At 36.0% G+C, this 15,584-nt stretch overlaps 1 protein-coding gene across 5 annotated transcripts in view; it reads right to left on the bottom strand.

Moving 5' to 3' along the window:
- Window positions 1–182: 182 nt before the first annotated feature.
- Window positions 183–15,584, bottom strand: part of LOC122573565 (fasciclin-3) — a 344,421-nt gene continuing 329,019 nt past the window's right edge. For 3 of the 5 annotated variants that reach the window (XM_043740099.1, XM_043740102.1, XM_043740101.1), the window contains exons 8-11: window positions 5,025–5,055; window positions 4,565–4,663; window positions 3,040–3,208; window positions 183–2,533 (exon numbers count right to left, since the gene is read on the bottom strand). In XM_043740099.1, coding sequence (XP_043596034.1) covers window positions 2,333–2,533; window positions 3,040–3,208; window positions 4,565–4,663; window positions 5,025–5,055 — 500 coding nt within the window. In that variant the 3' untranslated portion in view covers window positions 183–2,332. Of the gene's footprint in view, window positions 2,534–3,039; window positions 3,209–4,564; window positions 4,664–5,024; window positions 5,056–5,364; window positions 12,636–15,584 lie in introns of those variants that run through there. The other 2 variants (XM_043740100.1, XM_043740103.1) reach the window with 2 other exon arrangements.

The raw sequence follows: 15,584 nt of genomic DNA, 5'->3' as shown, positions 1-15,584 counted from the left end.
TTTGGAATCCAAAATATGAAGGTGGTTCACCTTGGGATCCGTAATGTGGAACTTTTCAAAATTTCAAAATTCTACAAGTCAAAGTTACTGTGAAATGAATAGTCAAAAAAATGAAGAGAAATATTTATCTTATAAATAGAAGCATATTTTTAATAACATACTATTTAATGATTAGATAGAGATTTGCATTGACCAAGTCGTAATTTATTTGACAAAAAAGGTACAAATCAGTAAGAAAATTCGATGGTGGACGGCAATTAACATTAAAATTACAAACTTACAACAAAATTACAACATAATGATATATAAGTAATGTATATTATTTAAAAAAATTTATTCTACGATGATAATGACACAGGTTTTAAGCTTAGAATGACACAAATATCAAGAGCTTCTTTAGTTATGATAAAATACAACTAACTTTCATAAGAAATTATACAAATATTTGTAATGTTAATCAATATTGAAATATGCGACGCAATTGATATAATGATTTGTCGCATATAATGATCATTAATACATATTTGTTATCGATACAAAATGAAATTAAAACAATTTATATAATATATAATATATCATTCAAAAATTCACAATATACAAACGCAGTATACGCCGTTTTAAAGCAGCTTGGTTCGTTTTCTGTTTGATATGATTCAAAATGACATGGACGCATCAAAATTACTATTTTACTTGCAATTATATTTCATATATAAAATCTAAAATATATTGTGCATCCTAAATCAATCAAAACATGTATAGAATCAAAATTTATCATTTATTTCAGCTATCAACATTTACTTTTATATATTTTACTCTGTTTCAACTTTCGTAAAATTCGATAGATTCGATAGTTCGTTAGCATCTTGCACGGTATTCACAGCAGTTTATAGGAAGCGAACTTTTCAAGCGACTTTCAAACGAACAGCACGTACGATACAAATATTACATTTAGATTACATTTAAATGCGCGATAACAATATTAACAAGAAGATTTAAGTACGTGGAATCTCTGACTTTCTTTCGCGTTTAATGCACTTGATTTTTGAGAACTTGATGCAATCATCGAAGATCCTTTGTTTGTCATGGAAAATATCGAGCGAACGTATGAAGAGGCATTCATGAAATTTTACATATTCCGATAAAACGGGTTCTAATGTGCAAGTAAATTGTTACTTTCCCTTCTTCGATCTAGTAGTTGTGTAAAATTCTTCTATTTTTCTATCTTTTAGTCAAAAGCAATGAAAAATTACCGTGATTTATTTTACGACTAACGTTTAATGTTCCATCGATTTTTATTAATGAGTGGAAATTTCGATCGATCGAGCACCTTCGTACTCATTTGCATCAAGTCCTATAAATCCTGACGTTTCTTACTTTCATGTCGGTAGATATACAACACGAAAGAAATACGTAACCAGACGTTGTTGTTGTATCCATAATACATTTTTTCGACGACCATTTTATTTTTGCACACGAGGTATTTCATATTTTTTGCCCAGCCTTGGACATTAGACCTTTCTCAATCTTGTACAGGAAATGGACGTGTATCAAAAGGCAAACGGTTTAACACTAATGGCTATGGTAACAAACGATTGTAGTATGTTACCGGTTGAAGACCGGTTCTTTGTTCCGCAAAATTATGATAAATTAACTCCAGGTAAACTCGTGGCCTCGAAAGTATAAAATCTAAACGATTCTTCAAATAGACTAACTCGGTAAAGTAACTGAAAGTAAGTACGAATAAGAAAGTTACGATTTCGGTTGCTCTCCTGATTTGTAGAAATTATCAATGGTCTTCGGATGTCTCCTCAATTCCACCCCAAAAATGTAGTTTCATTTTGATATTCGCAAAATTTATGAAAAATCGAATCTTCCTTTGTTAACCATAGAACGATATTCCACCGATAGATAATTACGCATTAAATCCTTTTCAATTTTGATAATCTTATGCGCGTACGAATTGAGAATCATCTAATGTAACCTATGAAATAATTCGTAAGAGAAGAGAGGGAATGATAAAATAATAAGTAGAACGTTGGATCCTTCTCAGCCGAATGTAATTGCACGGTGAGACTCATTTCTGACGTATAATAATTATCACTTTTTATTATCATTTCTCATACTCAAAAAATTCCCACCGTATGCTCTTACATCGTATTACAAATAAATTAGAATATATCAATTCTAAATGATAGGTTTCGTATTCTCGTTATTAGATCGTAAATTGAAAAGGATCGAAATAACACGTTTAATAGTGGTTACAATAAAAAAACGTAAAACGTTTGATTATTTTGTAAAAAGTTGCGTCTTCTTGTACGAACGAACGAAGAGTTTACTCGTTGGGTGCTTGTCGCTGTTCTTCTGTCGCTGGTTTCGTGTATAAGATTTCGGCGTATTCCGTTTTGTCCTCGTTTAGACGACGCGGAACACTTTGTTGTTGCTGCGTCAAGTCCAATTCTGCATAAACTATTCCTCCTTCGCCCGTGGTAGGATTGAGTTTAGTTTCTTGTGCAACCGGCATTCCAGGCTGTAGCTGCGGAATTTCAACAATTTTATCAATTTCATCAAAAACTTGCTTTGTAGTTGCTTGGAAAATTTCGAAAATTTTACATGGAAATTTACTTTAAGCGTAAGGAACTTTTTTGCGATAATAATTTAAATTTAAATGTGGTAAACTGTTAAACATTAACTGTAAAATAATTATACATATATGAATACGTAATATAATTAATGAGCATACATTTTTAAAAATTCAATAAGAAATAGGCTCATAGCTAAAATTAAATTATGACATAATACAATATTATTGTCGGTGATTTCTTAATTTGTTTATCGTCTGTTGTATTAAATTTAAATATAAAGTGAAATTAAAAGAAAGCATCGATGTCATAGAAATTATTGCATTGTCGAAGCTTCTGCTGTTACTTAGGAAAAACGTAAAGGAGATGAAATTTATAGAAACGATTAAGATAAACGTAATGTTTGAATGTATATGCCACACGTTTGTTTTGAAACAAGAATATTCGAGAATGAAGTCACCTTTTCATCATCGACTGTGACGACAGTTCTCACGGTGTCTGTGTCCGCGCCAGACACTTTGTCCTTGTTGCGTTTAAAGAGGCGGGACAAGCTGATTCTCGATTTCCGTTCGCCTCGAGATCCATCGACTTCTGTTCTGGAGTAGCGGCCGGCACTCTCCGTATCACTTCTAATCATACAATTTATTCCCTCTTAAAGTTTGTTCAATTGTTACATTTTTATATTGCCTTGTTCCTTTAGCAACGAAACACATTTTGTGAGACGATAACTACGTAGACAGTAGACAAAGAAACAAATACAAGAAAACAAATACTCGAAGTGATTATTCTGTAACCATGTGAAATTCCAATAAGCTACAGTGTAATTTCTAGAAAGTTATAAATTTATTTCACTTATCTATATTTTCTTCGAAAGGAATCGGCGCAAAAATTAATAACGATAAATAGCTCATGGAATTATAACGTGGCGTTATTAATTGAGCGGAACGAATCTGGTGATCACGATTTGCATATCGCAAGGACATAATTGAGTCGAAAATAAGCATTATATGTTGAATAATGTACATGTATTCGATTACGATGCGCCTTTCTTTTTAATTTCAGATGATTTATGAATTGCTAATGAAGCTTTAAAGAATCACTTAATAAATAGCATTCCTTAAAATATATTTTTATCTTTATATCTGAAGACATAGCCAGCCAATTGATTACGTTCAACATACCCTTTTGAAAATGTTGATGAAAACAAATGAACAAAGATGAAAAATCGTACATATTATGTATATGTTAAAGATCGGAAACAGATAGATTGTTAACTAATACGTTCAAAATTCACTTGTTCAAAAATGATTTCCATCTTGTTCATTATTGTGTAATATAGACAGGCACAGTCTAAATAAGTAACTTTCAATTTTTGTTGTATATAAACGTCATGTATTAGGCAATTTTTGATTTGTAAGAATTAAATGTAATTAAGAGGGCGCAGTCAAAGCTGATTAGTAATAAGCATGCATATGGAGGAAGGGGAGAAAAGAGAAATGATTAAGCAGGCACGCAAATTATATGATAATAGGCGACAATTCTAATTATTCCGATATAATTTCCTTGAAAAACTTGTAATTACTTCAAAACCAGTACTAGTATAGAGAAATTTTTTCTTGAGTATTAAGTTTAAAGAAAGAAGGAAATAAGTGATTTAATATCAATTTCCATGTATAATTATTTATATTATGTTTTTTCAAAGATCTTTTTCTTATAATTCATGAAAATAAGCGATTATATAGCCAGTAAATTTATCGGAATATGTTTATGTGTAATTATCATTTCAATAAAATAATTTTTTTTTCCTCGTTACAGTCGTTGTTACCACACGTGACATGAATTATATACGAGGCATTTGTTACATGCGAATTCAATGAAAATTATCTCGGTATCTTCCATAAAATGATGATTCCACGTTTGATATTGACGTAAGCTTGAAATTCCATGTTTTCTTTTTCCATGAGAGAAGTAGAAAAAAAGCTTGCCTTCGCCTATCGGTTTCGTCTGCGCTTTTCGATTTCTCAAAACGAAGTAGATTAACGCTTGCTGCCGGATCCGCGAAGTCTTGGATTCTGTGCGATTTCCTGGTAATATGGTAAATACCGACAGATAAATTTGCTTTGAACGGATGATCAAACGCCTCCTTTTTTTATTCGACCGTTTTTCAGCCGTTTCTATTTTTTTTTTTTTTAAGGAGTAGAAGACATAATCATATGTAACTACGTTTGAACAGCTTAATTAACAAATTCTTTTCATCTATCTTGTTCATCTGAGTAAAGTTTCATATCAGTGTCAAGTAAACGATCGAAGTATCTCTACTCTAAGGAAGCACCAGCAGAAAAAAGAATATTAGTTACGAAATTCGGTGTAGAATATTGAAACACTGGAAGTGCGTTGTGCTACTAGAGGGAAACCACTACAAAACCTGTAGAAAATTATACTCACGATTCGCCAAGGTTCCTAGATGTCGTGTTACCTGTAAATAATCGACGAAAATTCAGATCTCGCTTAATTAGAATTTTGATATTATCGGAACAACGGCACGAATTAGAATTTCTAATTCCAAGTTAAATAGTTTTACTTGACCTGATTAATAAAGTATGATTGATCGATGGGCAAATTAATTGAAGAACACTCAAAATATGAATGCACTTGAAATAAATTCAATCGATTCATCGTCGATGTTACAATCTCACCGTGAAACCGATGCAGGTTTAACGAAATTGAAACGCGAATTGGAAAATTATTTGCGATGCGATGACGGGATGGCATATTCTCGTGTACGTTCGTGTGTATTTAAAACAAATGTTTTATTTCAAAAATCATATAATACCTAAGTATAATATCATAGCGATGAATGAACTTACAATTAATTACATACAGCTCTTCTATATATTAATTTCATTTGAATTCTTAATTAGATTTACTTCTGCCTATTGCGTTGTATCTACAAGTACAGATACAAAATGTTCATATTCTTTTCTCGTATTCGTTTCTCATATGGTCGCAGTGTAAGTGTGGAGATGCGGCTGTGTTGGTGTAGATTTGTGTGTTCGTTATTTTATTTATCGACCGTATAACATTCAAAACCTCATTGTCTTTTATCTGTTACTTCTTTTTCGTATTTTTTTTTGTTCGTTTTGTTAAACAGTGATTTTTTAAATTGTTTCTCTTTCTCCTTTCCTCTTCTCGTTTTTAAACTTTAACGTTTAAACTAGCGATCTCTGAAGTATTCTTAAAGTGTTTCCACCGCTGTGATGCTGTTTGCATATTGGGCCCTTGTCACGAAAAGATTTAGATAAAATCAACGTCATTACGTCAAATTATATGGAATTTCAAAAGAAGTGAATTTTCGGAGCGTAATCGGTTCTTTTCAATTCTATATTATAATGTATGCTTGTGCTCGTCCTATCGATGATTCACATTCTAAAAATGTTTCAGAGAACACCATACTCAGGTATTCGCGATCGTCAATATTTCATGATCTTTATAATCATATCTAATAGCTAGACTTAACATAAATATATGTATATATATATAATATATATATACTCCATTGTATGGCCAACGATCATGCTTTCTCATATTAATATTACACTAAAATCTTCGTCGTTAATTTATTAGAAGTTTTATAAATCTTCAATTTCACCATTTTGTCTCGTTTATCGGTCGTTTATCTTATTTAGATTCTACAGAGAGAAAGAAAAAAAAGATGATCCAATATCAATAATCTAACAGCAGCATACTTATATGTATCTTAATACACGTATGTATACGAGTGTAATCGCAGCATGATCATCGTTGCATTTAAATAATTAACCATTACAAATAATGAACAATAGAAATGAATTACAAAATAAGTGGCTTAATATCGTTTAAAATGTACCGCAAGGAATTTTTTGTACATCAACGTATATCCGCGCGTAATATCCCTTAAAACTTCCTTTTCTATATCTTAAAACTCCCTATTTCCCTTTTTCCATCGTTTTCGCGTTAATCGATTATCGTTTCGACGTGCTCTCATTGTCGTAGTCGCGTTGTACGCGGGCCAAACAGGTCGAACACAGATTGTACCACAGACGGCAACGAATGCCCGTCTATTTCTTTCCTTTTTTCTTTTCTCCTCTGCCATTATTCTCTCTGCTGCGCACGTACGGTAGCAAGTTCTTCGACAAATTCGTATCTCGCGCGTAGGACTAACAATAAGACCGAGAGGGGATTCGAGCGAAACGGAGAAATCCTTCGTGTCTCGAATTATCGTGAAAAAGATTCCAGAGGTTTTCAGTGTATATTTTGGCAGTGATCATTTTCGACTCGGCTTCCCGCCTTTTGCAATCCGCTTTGTGCTGATCCTTTCTTATTCCCGTCATATCGTTCTGACATGATTCGCTGTAAAATCATAAGACGTCCATTTTTCTTCAAACAAGATATTTCCTTTTTATTTAACGTTTCTGTCACGCGTTTGCAGGAATTTATACCTTGCACACGTTTTTAAACATTCTTAGGATCAGAAGAGATCGCCAAAGATATGCTTCATAGAGTATAGGAAATATCCTCGTGTTCGAGCAATTCAAACATTTGTTGTTCTCTTGTAAGAAATGGTTGCCTTCGTTACAAAGAATCACAAGGGAAAGATAGTTTCTTCAGATATGAATATGGTAAAATGCTTCAAAATCGTATATAACCTACGCTGTATGTGTGTATAAAAAAATTCGGGCGGCCCTGGTCTCGTTAGTCGTTTGAACGTGTCATCGAATCATCCCCTCGCGTGTCTATTATGAGTTTAGATTAACTAGACGCGTGTTTCTTCCCTTTGCGTTAGGCTCTATTACATACACTAATACGTTTAATCGTTCGTACACATAATATATACCACAATAGTTACATGTGATTCGTTGGGAACGCACGAGGACGCCCATTTGTTCTACCAGACGAGACTTTTCTAAATTAATTGGCAGCATAAAGTGACTTCTTTGTACAATAACCAATGGAAAGAATGCGTACGAAAACTCAATTTAAACAGATAATATCAGGTTTTTCCTTCCTCTCCTTAAGTTTGTTCTCAGACTTAGCGGAACAAAAGGTGTCGGAACGTGCGTTGCTCACGGCACATTGACATACGGATGCGGCTCAGCCTCTTTAACGGCACAAACAACGCTTCGACATCGCGAATACGATATAGAATAGTACTTAATTGGCAACGTACATCCACGTTTAATCGATTTACTTCTTAAATAATCCAACGCTCTAGTTTCTTTTCCGCACTGTGTCTCATCCGATCGCGTTTCTCTATTCACGATCGGACGATGATCTTCTCTTTCGCGTTAAAACTCACGCTTAAGTTGTATATAACCTTATTTCTTTGCCCGATAATAGTCTTCCTCTCAAAAAATTCACGGATAACGACAGGTCGCTCGGCAATTGGAGTGCAAGTGGATAAATAAGTATTCAGTTAATATTTACGAGTTGCAAGCCAAGTGCCCTCGACACAGAATATATAATATATTCATTACTATTATATTCAATCTCGTATCATAATATTTATAATATATTTATATATATATATTTATTTATTTTATATATATATATTTAATATATACAACATGTAATTTTTTTTCGATCGTCTTCGCCCGACCAGTTTCTTCGGTAGATTCTTTCCCTTTTCTTTTCCTTTAATTTTTGTCTGTTAAATTTATTACTTTACGTCCATTGTTCAAATTGGCGTTAATTCATTTTATATGTAAATTAGATCGACGAGAACTCGTTGGACGAGACGATCCCTCTTTGTAAGTGAAAACACGATCGCATATGGAAAAAGTGAAGGAGTGTATGTGCAGAATTCGGAAATGTTTCGTCAACGAGTGACACACACAGGGTTCGATACTCTCGCTTCTTCTCACCCTCTCTTTTCTTTCTTTCCTCTCTCTTTTTTTTTAGGTTTTTTTTTCTATTTTCTTTTTTTTCCCCTACTATTCTTAATTTAATAATTCATGTTTACGACGCCGTGAACACCTACGTTCGTGAACTTGTTTCTTCCTGTCTGCGAGTGTCGTACAATATATGTGTATGATTGTGTGCACGTGTATGTGATTACGAGCGTAGAATCATAAGTTCGTTTCTTTCTTCTCGCGCGTGTCTTCTTTCATTTTCTTTTTCCCCTTTTTCGATAACGATTAAGCTAAGCAAAGATTATCCGTACAAAAGTACAAAGAACACTTATTGTCGACGGGAATGATAATGAAATCACAAAACTCACTAGTCGAAAAGTATTCCAGTCGCGGTTGATGACTTCCTGTAGTTACTTTATATTATATGTATATCGTTCCATCAACTTTCAACGTTGTTTTTTATATTCTTCAACCAGAAACGACACTTTGAGAGCGGACTAACACTCGATGAACCGTATGTACTCTTATAATCAAGAAATTCGCGGTCGATAGTTTACGCGATTCGTCTACAAGAACGACTGGTGCTCGATGAATATTCCGTCAAGACTATCGTCGGTTAGAAATTCCCCTCTTTTTCTGAATTCTATTCGCACAGGGGCGAAAGTGTAGAAGTGTTAAATGATCGAACCTGTTAGAAACATCTAAAGGAAAAGAAAGAATTATCAATGGAGAGAGCTCGGTGACGCGCGAGAACCGACGTCAGGACGAAATACGTTACGATGGAGAACGGAGAGAAAAACGGACAGCGTCCCTTGTAATCTCGTTAAAGCGAAAAATACTTGCAAATGTTGTTTTTGTCGCGAATGAAAAGGAACCAACGAGGTCTGCCTTCGCCTTCAGAGAGCACTGCGACGCTAATGAATCTGGTTGAGCTTATCGAACGTTTTTATCATTGTTACGAGTACGTCCAATGATCAGATGATTCGTATTGATCGTAGAGATTCGTATGAAAAGTCGATTTAAAATCAGATATCGTCTGATGGTGGGCTTTCTTCATCGGTGAATCGACAACGTGACTGTACGATATAAAGTTGAAAAACTATCTCCTGTAGAAAAGTACGATAGCCGTAGAATGCTTGCAGTGTTTGTTGCGATCTTGAGATACAAAGACGCACGATAAATGGATGCACTTCCGGTTGAACTGAAAACGTGGCAGCGTTCGCGTGATTTATTTATCGCGTTAACCCTTCGGATAATTTTTTCAGTACATGTTTTAAATTATACATATTCTTATAGGAATTTTTGTGCCCATTTTATTCTTAAAAAACGTATTTATCCCATTCGTAAAAGACACCTTTAACGTGAAGTCTCGTTATAAAATCGTGATAAAAATGTTTCAGTAAAAAGAAGATTAAAAAGCAACGATACATTTTCGAGGAGTTAACAATTGTTAAGTAAAAATTCTCTTTCGAAACGTGCGTAACCATTGTTACTGAGTCGCGGTATATCCGAGTATTTTAAGAGTATTATAAAGATTGTTCGTTTCGAACAGTCGTTGGATCGTCCATCGAACGTGCAATATCGATACCGCGTTTATACATAGAAAAAACTATCGCGTTATAAGGGCGCGTATCTATCTGTGAAAAAAATCGTGTTAGAACACGCCCCGTTTCGGGCCAGTGAATCGTTTCGAAACGTACAAATAATACTGTTTCCGCTAAAAGTATGTCTAAATTACAAAACGCGAGATACGATCCACACGTGTCAGTCAGCACGTGCACGTCCTGGATTAAAAGGGTGGGCGCGTCTAAGAACGAAAGCTACATCGTGGAATGTGTTCGTCTCTTCTTATCTTTGTTTCTGCTGTTTGAACGTGGTAACGGCGTTATTTTTAATAGATTCCGTTGCTCGTGCACGTAAAGCATTTATTCTCACAGCGATAATTCATTCTCCCGCGTCGACCACGCCGAGTTGTTGAAAGGGACACGTCCCCAAAAGAGCTTTGAAAAAATTCAGTCGGAAGTTGAACGCGTTGGAAACAGGCAAGTTTTCATTCGTTTCCGTATACGTTTCTTATTATATCGTGTAATTCGTTAAAACGTTCGGCGTTGCATATGTTTAAACAAACTCGTGGAAAACGAATGGCGAAAGGAAAATTGTGAATTACCAACCGTGGAAAATCTGTGTTTGTCGTGCACGCGCAATTCCTACCTACGATACCTTTTCTCCCTGCTTCCTTTCTTTTTTTCTTTTTGCTCTAGATTTTCCTATAACCCCCTCCCGCCCCGTTTCTTTTTTTTTAATATCGATGCGTCCTTTAGAAAAAAACCTCGACTACAAAATTTGATTTGTTCGCGCTAGCATATGAGACATTTTTCACTACTCGGAGAACTCGACTCGTCCTCTCCGTTTCTTTTTTTTTTTCTTTTCATACGCTTAATCACTTTGTTTAAACAATTGCTAGACATCGCGTTCAAGTATACGATACGTTTCGTTCGCGTCAGAGCGAGACGACAAACCGCAAAGACACAGCTCTCTTTCTCTCTCTCTTGCTTTCTCAAGCTCGGATCTCCGGATATCGGCGTTCTCCTCCTCTCACGCGGGAAACTCGATTACGAAGATTTTACTTAGAATAGAGTGGTATAATCTGAGGACAGCTCGCAAACGCGTGTTACCTAACAATGATACCTTAGCGATACTTCGATCTTTCAACTTCTCGAGGATACAGAACGAACGAATCGTTCCTTTCTTTCAAGTAAATTCTTAAGATAAACATTTGAGATTCCTGTTACCATAATCCCTTGCTTCGTCTTTCTTCCGCTTCGTTGAAAAATCGATCCTCGAAAAGTTAACGATCGTACGACGACGTGTGTGGTTGTACAAGTAGTAACGTGTGAGTAACTCGATCGAAGCGAATTTTTCTCAATGTGACGTGTGTGTGAATGTGTGTGTTGTCGAGAAGAAAGAAAAGGCGGCGTAAAAACCGCCAATTGGACGACGGTGGATCGCGTCGCGAAATCCTATTTACAAAAGATACACGGCGACTGAGGAGACCGAATGGTCGCTTTCGCGATTGCATATCGAGGCATCGAGGGATCGTTCCCGATCGTTGACGAGCAGAGAATCGTGTTTGATCGCGATTCGCGCACGGTCGTTTTTCCGGCTACGAACAGAGCTGCCATCGAAGAGACGGAAATCGTAGAAAAATGAGAAAGCAAACGGAAAAGTGAAATTCTTTTTTCTATACTCTGCCACGCGAACGGAGTTTCTCCGGCGAAATGGTAATACTATGTCACGTAAAATAAATACGCAATAATCGTGCGAAAAAAAAAGAAAGCAGTTCGTTTTGATAAACTAGAATGAGATTCGCGTATGACCAGACAGGGAGGAACACGTGTACGTACTTTTGGACGAAAACACGACAGGCGTACCTCTCTGCTGTTAATTTCAAACCCTTTGCACTTTCCGCGTATGTTTGCAATTTCTGTGAATTTAATCCGAAGTTACTGTGTCATTTAATAAGCAGTTTCAGAACAGCTGAAAAACATAGCGTGTTCTTGTTTCCAAGGTACGTTGGATCGAATCGACGTCAATCAAGAGATTCTAGTTTCTTCGAAATAAAAGCTATCGATCGACTATTAAACTCGTAATATCATAAATTATCGTATACTTTAATGACCGCCTCCGCGGTCCTCGATAATCTGCATAATTTCAGACGATAATAAATATCGATCTGACCCTAAGATGATTCGATCCAATTACCTCGACCTAAACGCATCGAGTATCGTGCAACAAGATATATTCCAAAGATGTTATTTTTCACGTGACTGGAGATCGATTTGCAAAGGGTTATCGAACCGAAACGAGGGGTGGCAGGTTATTTCCGCCGCAAAAGAAGGAACGACCATCGAATGGACCGTCAAACCGATGATCGGTCTTTAAACAGGCGTGTCCGTCTTCTCGTCCTTTTTCGGCTCCTTGATGTCCGTGCGGCCGTTCACGTATTCCGTGCTCGCGTGTATTGGATTCTCCTGGCCACCCTGCGGTATTTTTTCATCGATGATACGCGGGTCCTCGTGATCCTCTTCATCTTCGTCCCCGGGGGTGATGTGCGCCTCGCTTCCGGCACCGACACCGCTCGCAGCTTCCTCGTCGCCCCGACGCCTCGCTGCAACAAGCAACGCCACGATCGGTCAAGGCAAAAGTGTGTGTGTGGATCCCTCTTTCTTTTTTTTTTTTGTTCTGTTCTCTCTATTATCTTTTTTTTTTATTCTTTTGTATCTCTTTTTTTATTTCGATTTTGTTTGACTCGATTATTCAAGGGTGGCGTATTTTCTTTGGTTTTATTAACGGTTCTATTTTTGCGCTCTGAACGATTGTCACGGGGTTAGTTAGTGGCGTCTCTGTCATTTCGCGTTACTCTACTTTCCGATCGATTCTCATCGTGCAGGACGGACTGTCTTTTTTCGAGGAATTTGCAAACGCCCGAGCTACACGCTGGGGTAAGAGCTTCTCTTTCGTTTGCGCTTTAGCATCACGATAAAAGTTTCTCGTCTTGTTTAGATGATTTTTAAGCGATTAATTTTCTACCGTGTTTCTATAGTGTGATTCGACGTTTGTCATACGTACCTCCAAGAAATAGTATAGACATTAGTTTTGCTTTTCTATTTGTCTTAGTGTCAGATATGAAAAGATATGACAATTGTTGAATCTCAAACGTTAGTTGAATCCAAAAGCTGAATTAATTGTCGATCGAATTGTCTATTTTCATTGACGTTTGTTGTACACCGTGGTGTGGCCGCGTTGCTCAAGCGTTTGCAATCGAGCGCGATTTAATCGGTCGTTAGAGCGGTTAATAATCATAAACATTCACAGGCAAGTCATCGCACTAATGTATATTCCAATCCAAGCAAGGTAAATGTGAATGAACGTGAACGTGGTCAAATTTCAACACGTAACCAGCTAATTATCAGCTAAGATAAATAGTAAAAACATCGAGAATCGTGAAAGGTTCGAGATGGGGTTGGATTGTAAAAAAGGGACAGCTGATACGAGCATGCTTGTGCGATCATAATCTAGGAACAGATTATAGAATTAATAATATAATTAATTAATAATTATTGTTCTAATTGGGCAAAAAAGAAAAAATATAGTCACGACGGAGAAGCAAATTGAAAGAAAGATAACATCGATAAAGGGTCTGGTCTGGTTTCACTTCGAACAAATGTCACCACACTTGCCTTCGCCGATTGTTCGTCGTTGCTTGTCGCAAAAAGAAACTCGCTCCTGTTTCATTTGACCCAGCGGGCCTTGAATTTAGAGGAATTCTCGCCGGAGATTTCTTGAACAACGTATCGCAACAGACAATCGTGGCCTGAGTCAGTGTTTTTCAAATAGCTTTCTTCCCCTTGCGAGCCGTTATTCGATCGCGAATGAATGCTTTTTCCCTTCAAAGTGTCGAATTAAATGCTACAGGAATACTTTTATCGAGAAGTTGAGCGAAATATCCGTTGAAAAGGAATTTTTTATCTTCGAAGTTCTTTATGTCTTTTCTTAGTACATGTCTCGAAAGGAATTTATGACTTTTGCTTTTTGGTAGGTCGAAAGGGGAAGAATTTGAAAAACACTGCGCGAATAATAATGAACGGAGCATAAATTAGGCATCGTATTAGTAGTACATGCTGTGAAAGTCGTAAGCACGATGTGCATGCACGAATGACAGAAATATGTATGTTTATGATTTAATGAGATCGACTCGATCATATTCATAATTCTGTATATGTTTCAGGTTCTTCTTATTGCTCTCAGTAACGTTTGAAATTTTTAACGAAGAATCGTATTCAGATCTGCTATAACCTTTAGATTCTTTAGAATCTTAGATACAGAGGTATTGTGTTGCTACTTTAAAAAAGTATAAAAATCCGATTTATATTAAAATCTTTTTAATCAAATCATGTTTAACGATCGATTGGAAATATAGTAACTTTTAAGCAAAAATATCTTTGCCAGAATTGTGTTTGTCGATTCACAAACCGATAAATGGATCATTCCGAACAATGAAACTCTGATTTGTTCATTTGTCACGCGAGTATCGATTATACGCCAGATTTCTGGCATGAATAATCGAACTTTAACTCTGTTTATTCTCTTCTACGTACTATCGGAAGTTTAACCCTTTTTTTTTTGCTTTTCTACACTGTGACACTGGTTCGAGCAGAATTTAAAAATAAACGGGAATCGACAGAATTGTAAAAATCAAATCGCCGTTGAAGTTCGTTCGTATTTGCTTTAAACGCATTTTGAAGTTACATACTTTCATTTTTATCGTAATAGCTCCTAATGAAATAACCTTAACGATTGCTAGCGTAACATAATCGTTTGATTCGTTTCTAGACTTCTGAATTACTAAATTCTTGAAATTTGTATTAAATTTAATATCAATTACCTAATCGCACGTTAACTTTCGTTTCACACATTTATCCAAGGCAAATCATCTCGTAACATCGCTTTCCATTAATTCACGGCACGTATCGGAATCTGTTGCAGGGATCGAGTATTTCCACGATAATTCGAGACCAGGTAACGACGGCAATGTGAATGTGTCAGGAGAGTTGATTAAAAATGGTCTGACACGGATATGAGAAAAGTGGCGAGTAGACGAGCTGATGATGAACGAGGAACGAGCAATACTTTAAAAAAAAGGGGTGTTTTGCTGCCTGAGGTGACTTACCCCTGGACAGTGTCATGCCTAGAGTATGGAATCGCAAGGTAATTGTTGCTGTTTCTCCTTATTCTTTACTTGGCCCGACTTGCATGCTGTCCTATCGGTAGCGGCACAACACACAAGACATTTGTATACATACAAATATAGAGATATAAATTAAGAAACATGTATAGTTTTACGATGGAGTACAGCTAGCGAAGGTTGTTTGCTTCCTACACACGTACAACCGCTCATGATTTCATTGGAATTATTATAGTCTGCTTATTAAGAAACCATCTCTCAATTTTTCTAGAGTTTCGTAAATCGTTTTGTTCAGCAACTAAATTCCTTTACAATCTAATATTATGTAAATGTCTATTATTTCGATAAAGGAGATGGAACACAAATAAGAAA

Source organism: Bombus pyrosoma, linkage group LG12 (genome assembly GCF_014825855.1).
Source record: "Bombus pyrosoma isolate SC7728 linkage group LG12, ASM1482585v1, whole genome shotgun sequence".
In the NCBI taxonomy this organism is placed as follows: domain Eukaryota; kingdom Metazoa; phylum Arthropoda; class Insecta; order Hymenoptera; family Apidae; genus Bombus; species Bombus pyrosoma.
Note: the sequence above shows the minus strand (reverse complement) of the source record. Positions and strands in the feature narration are given on the sequence as shown.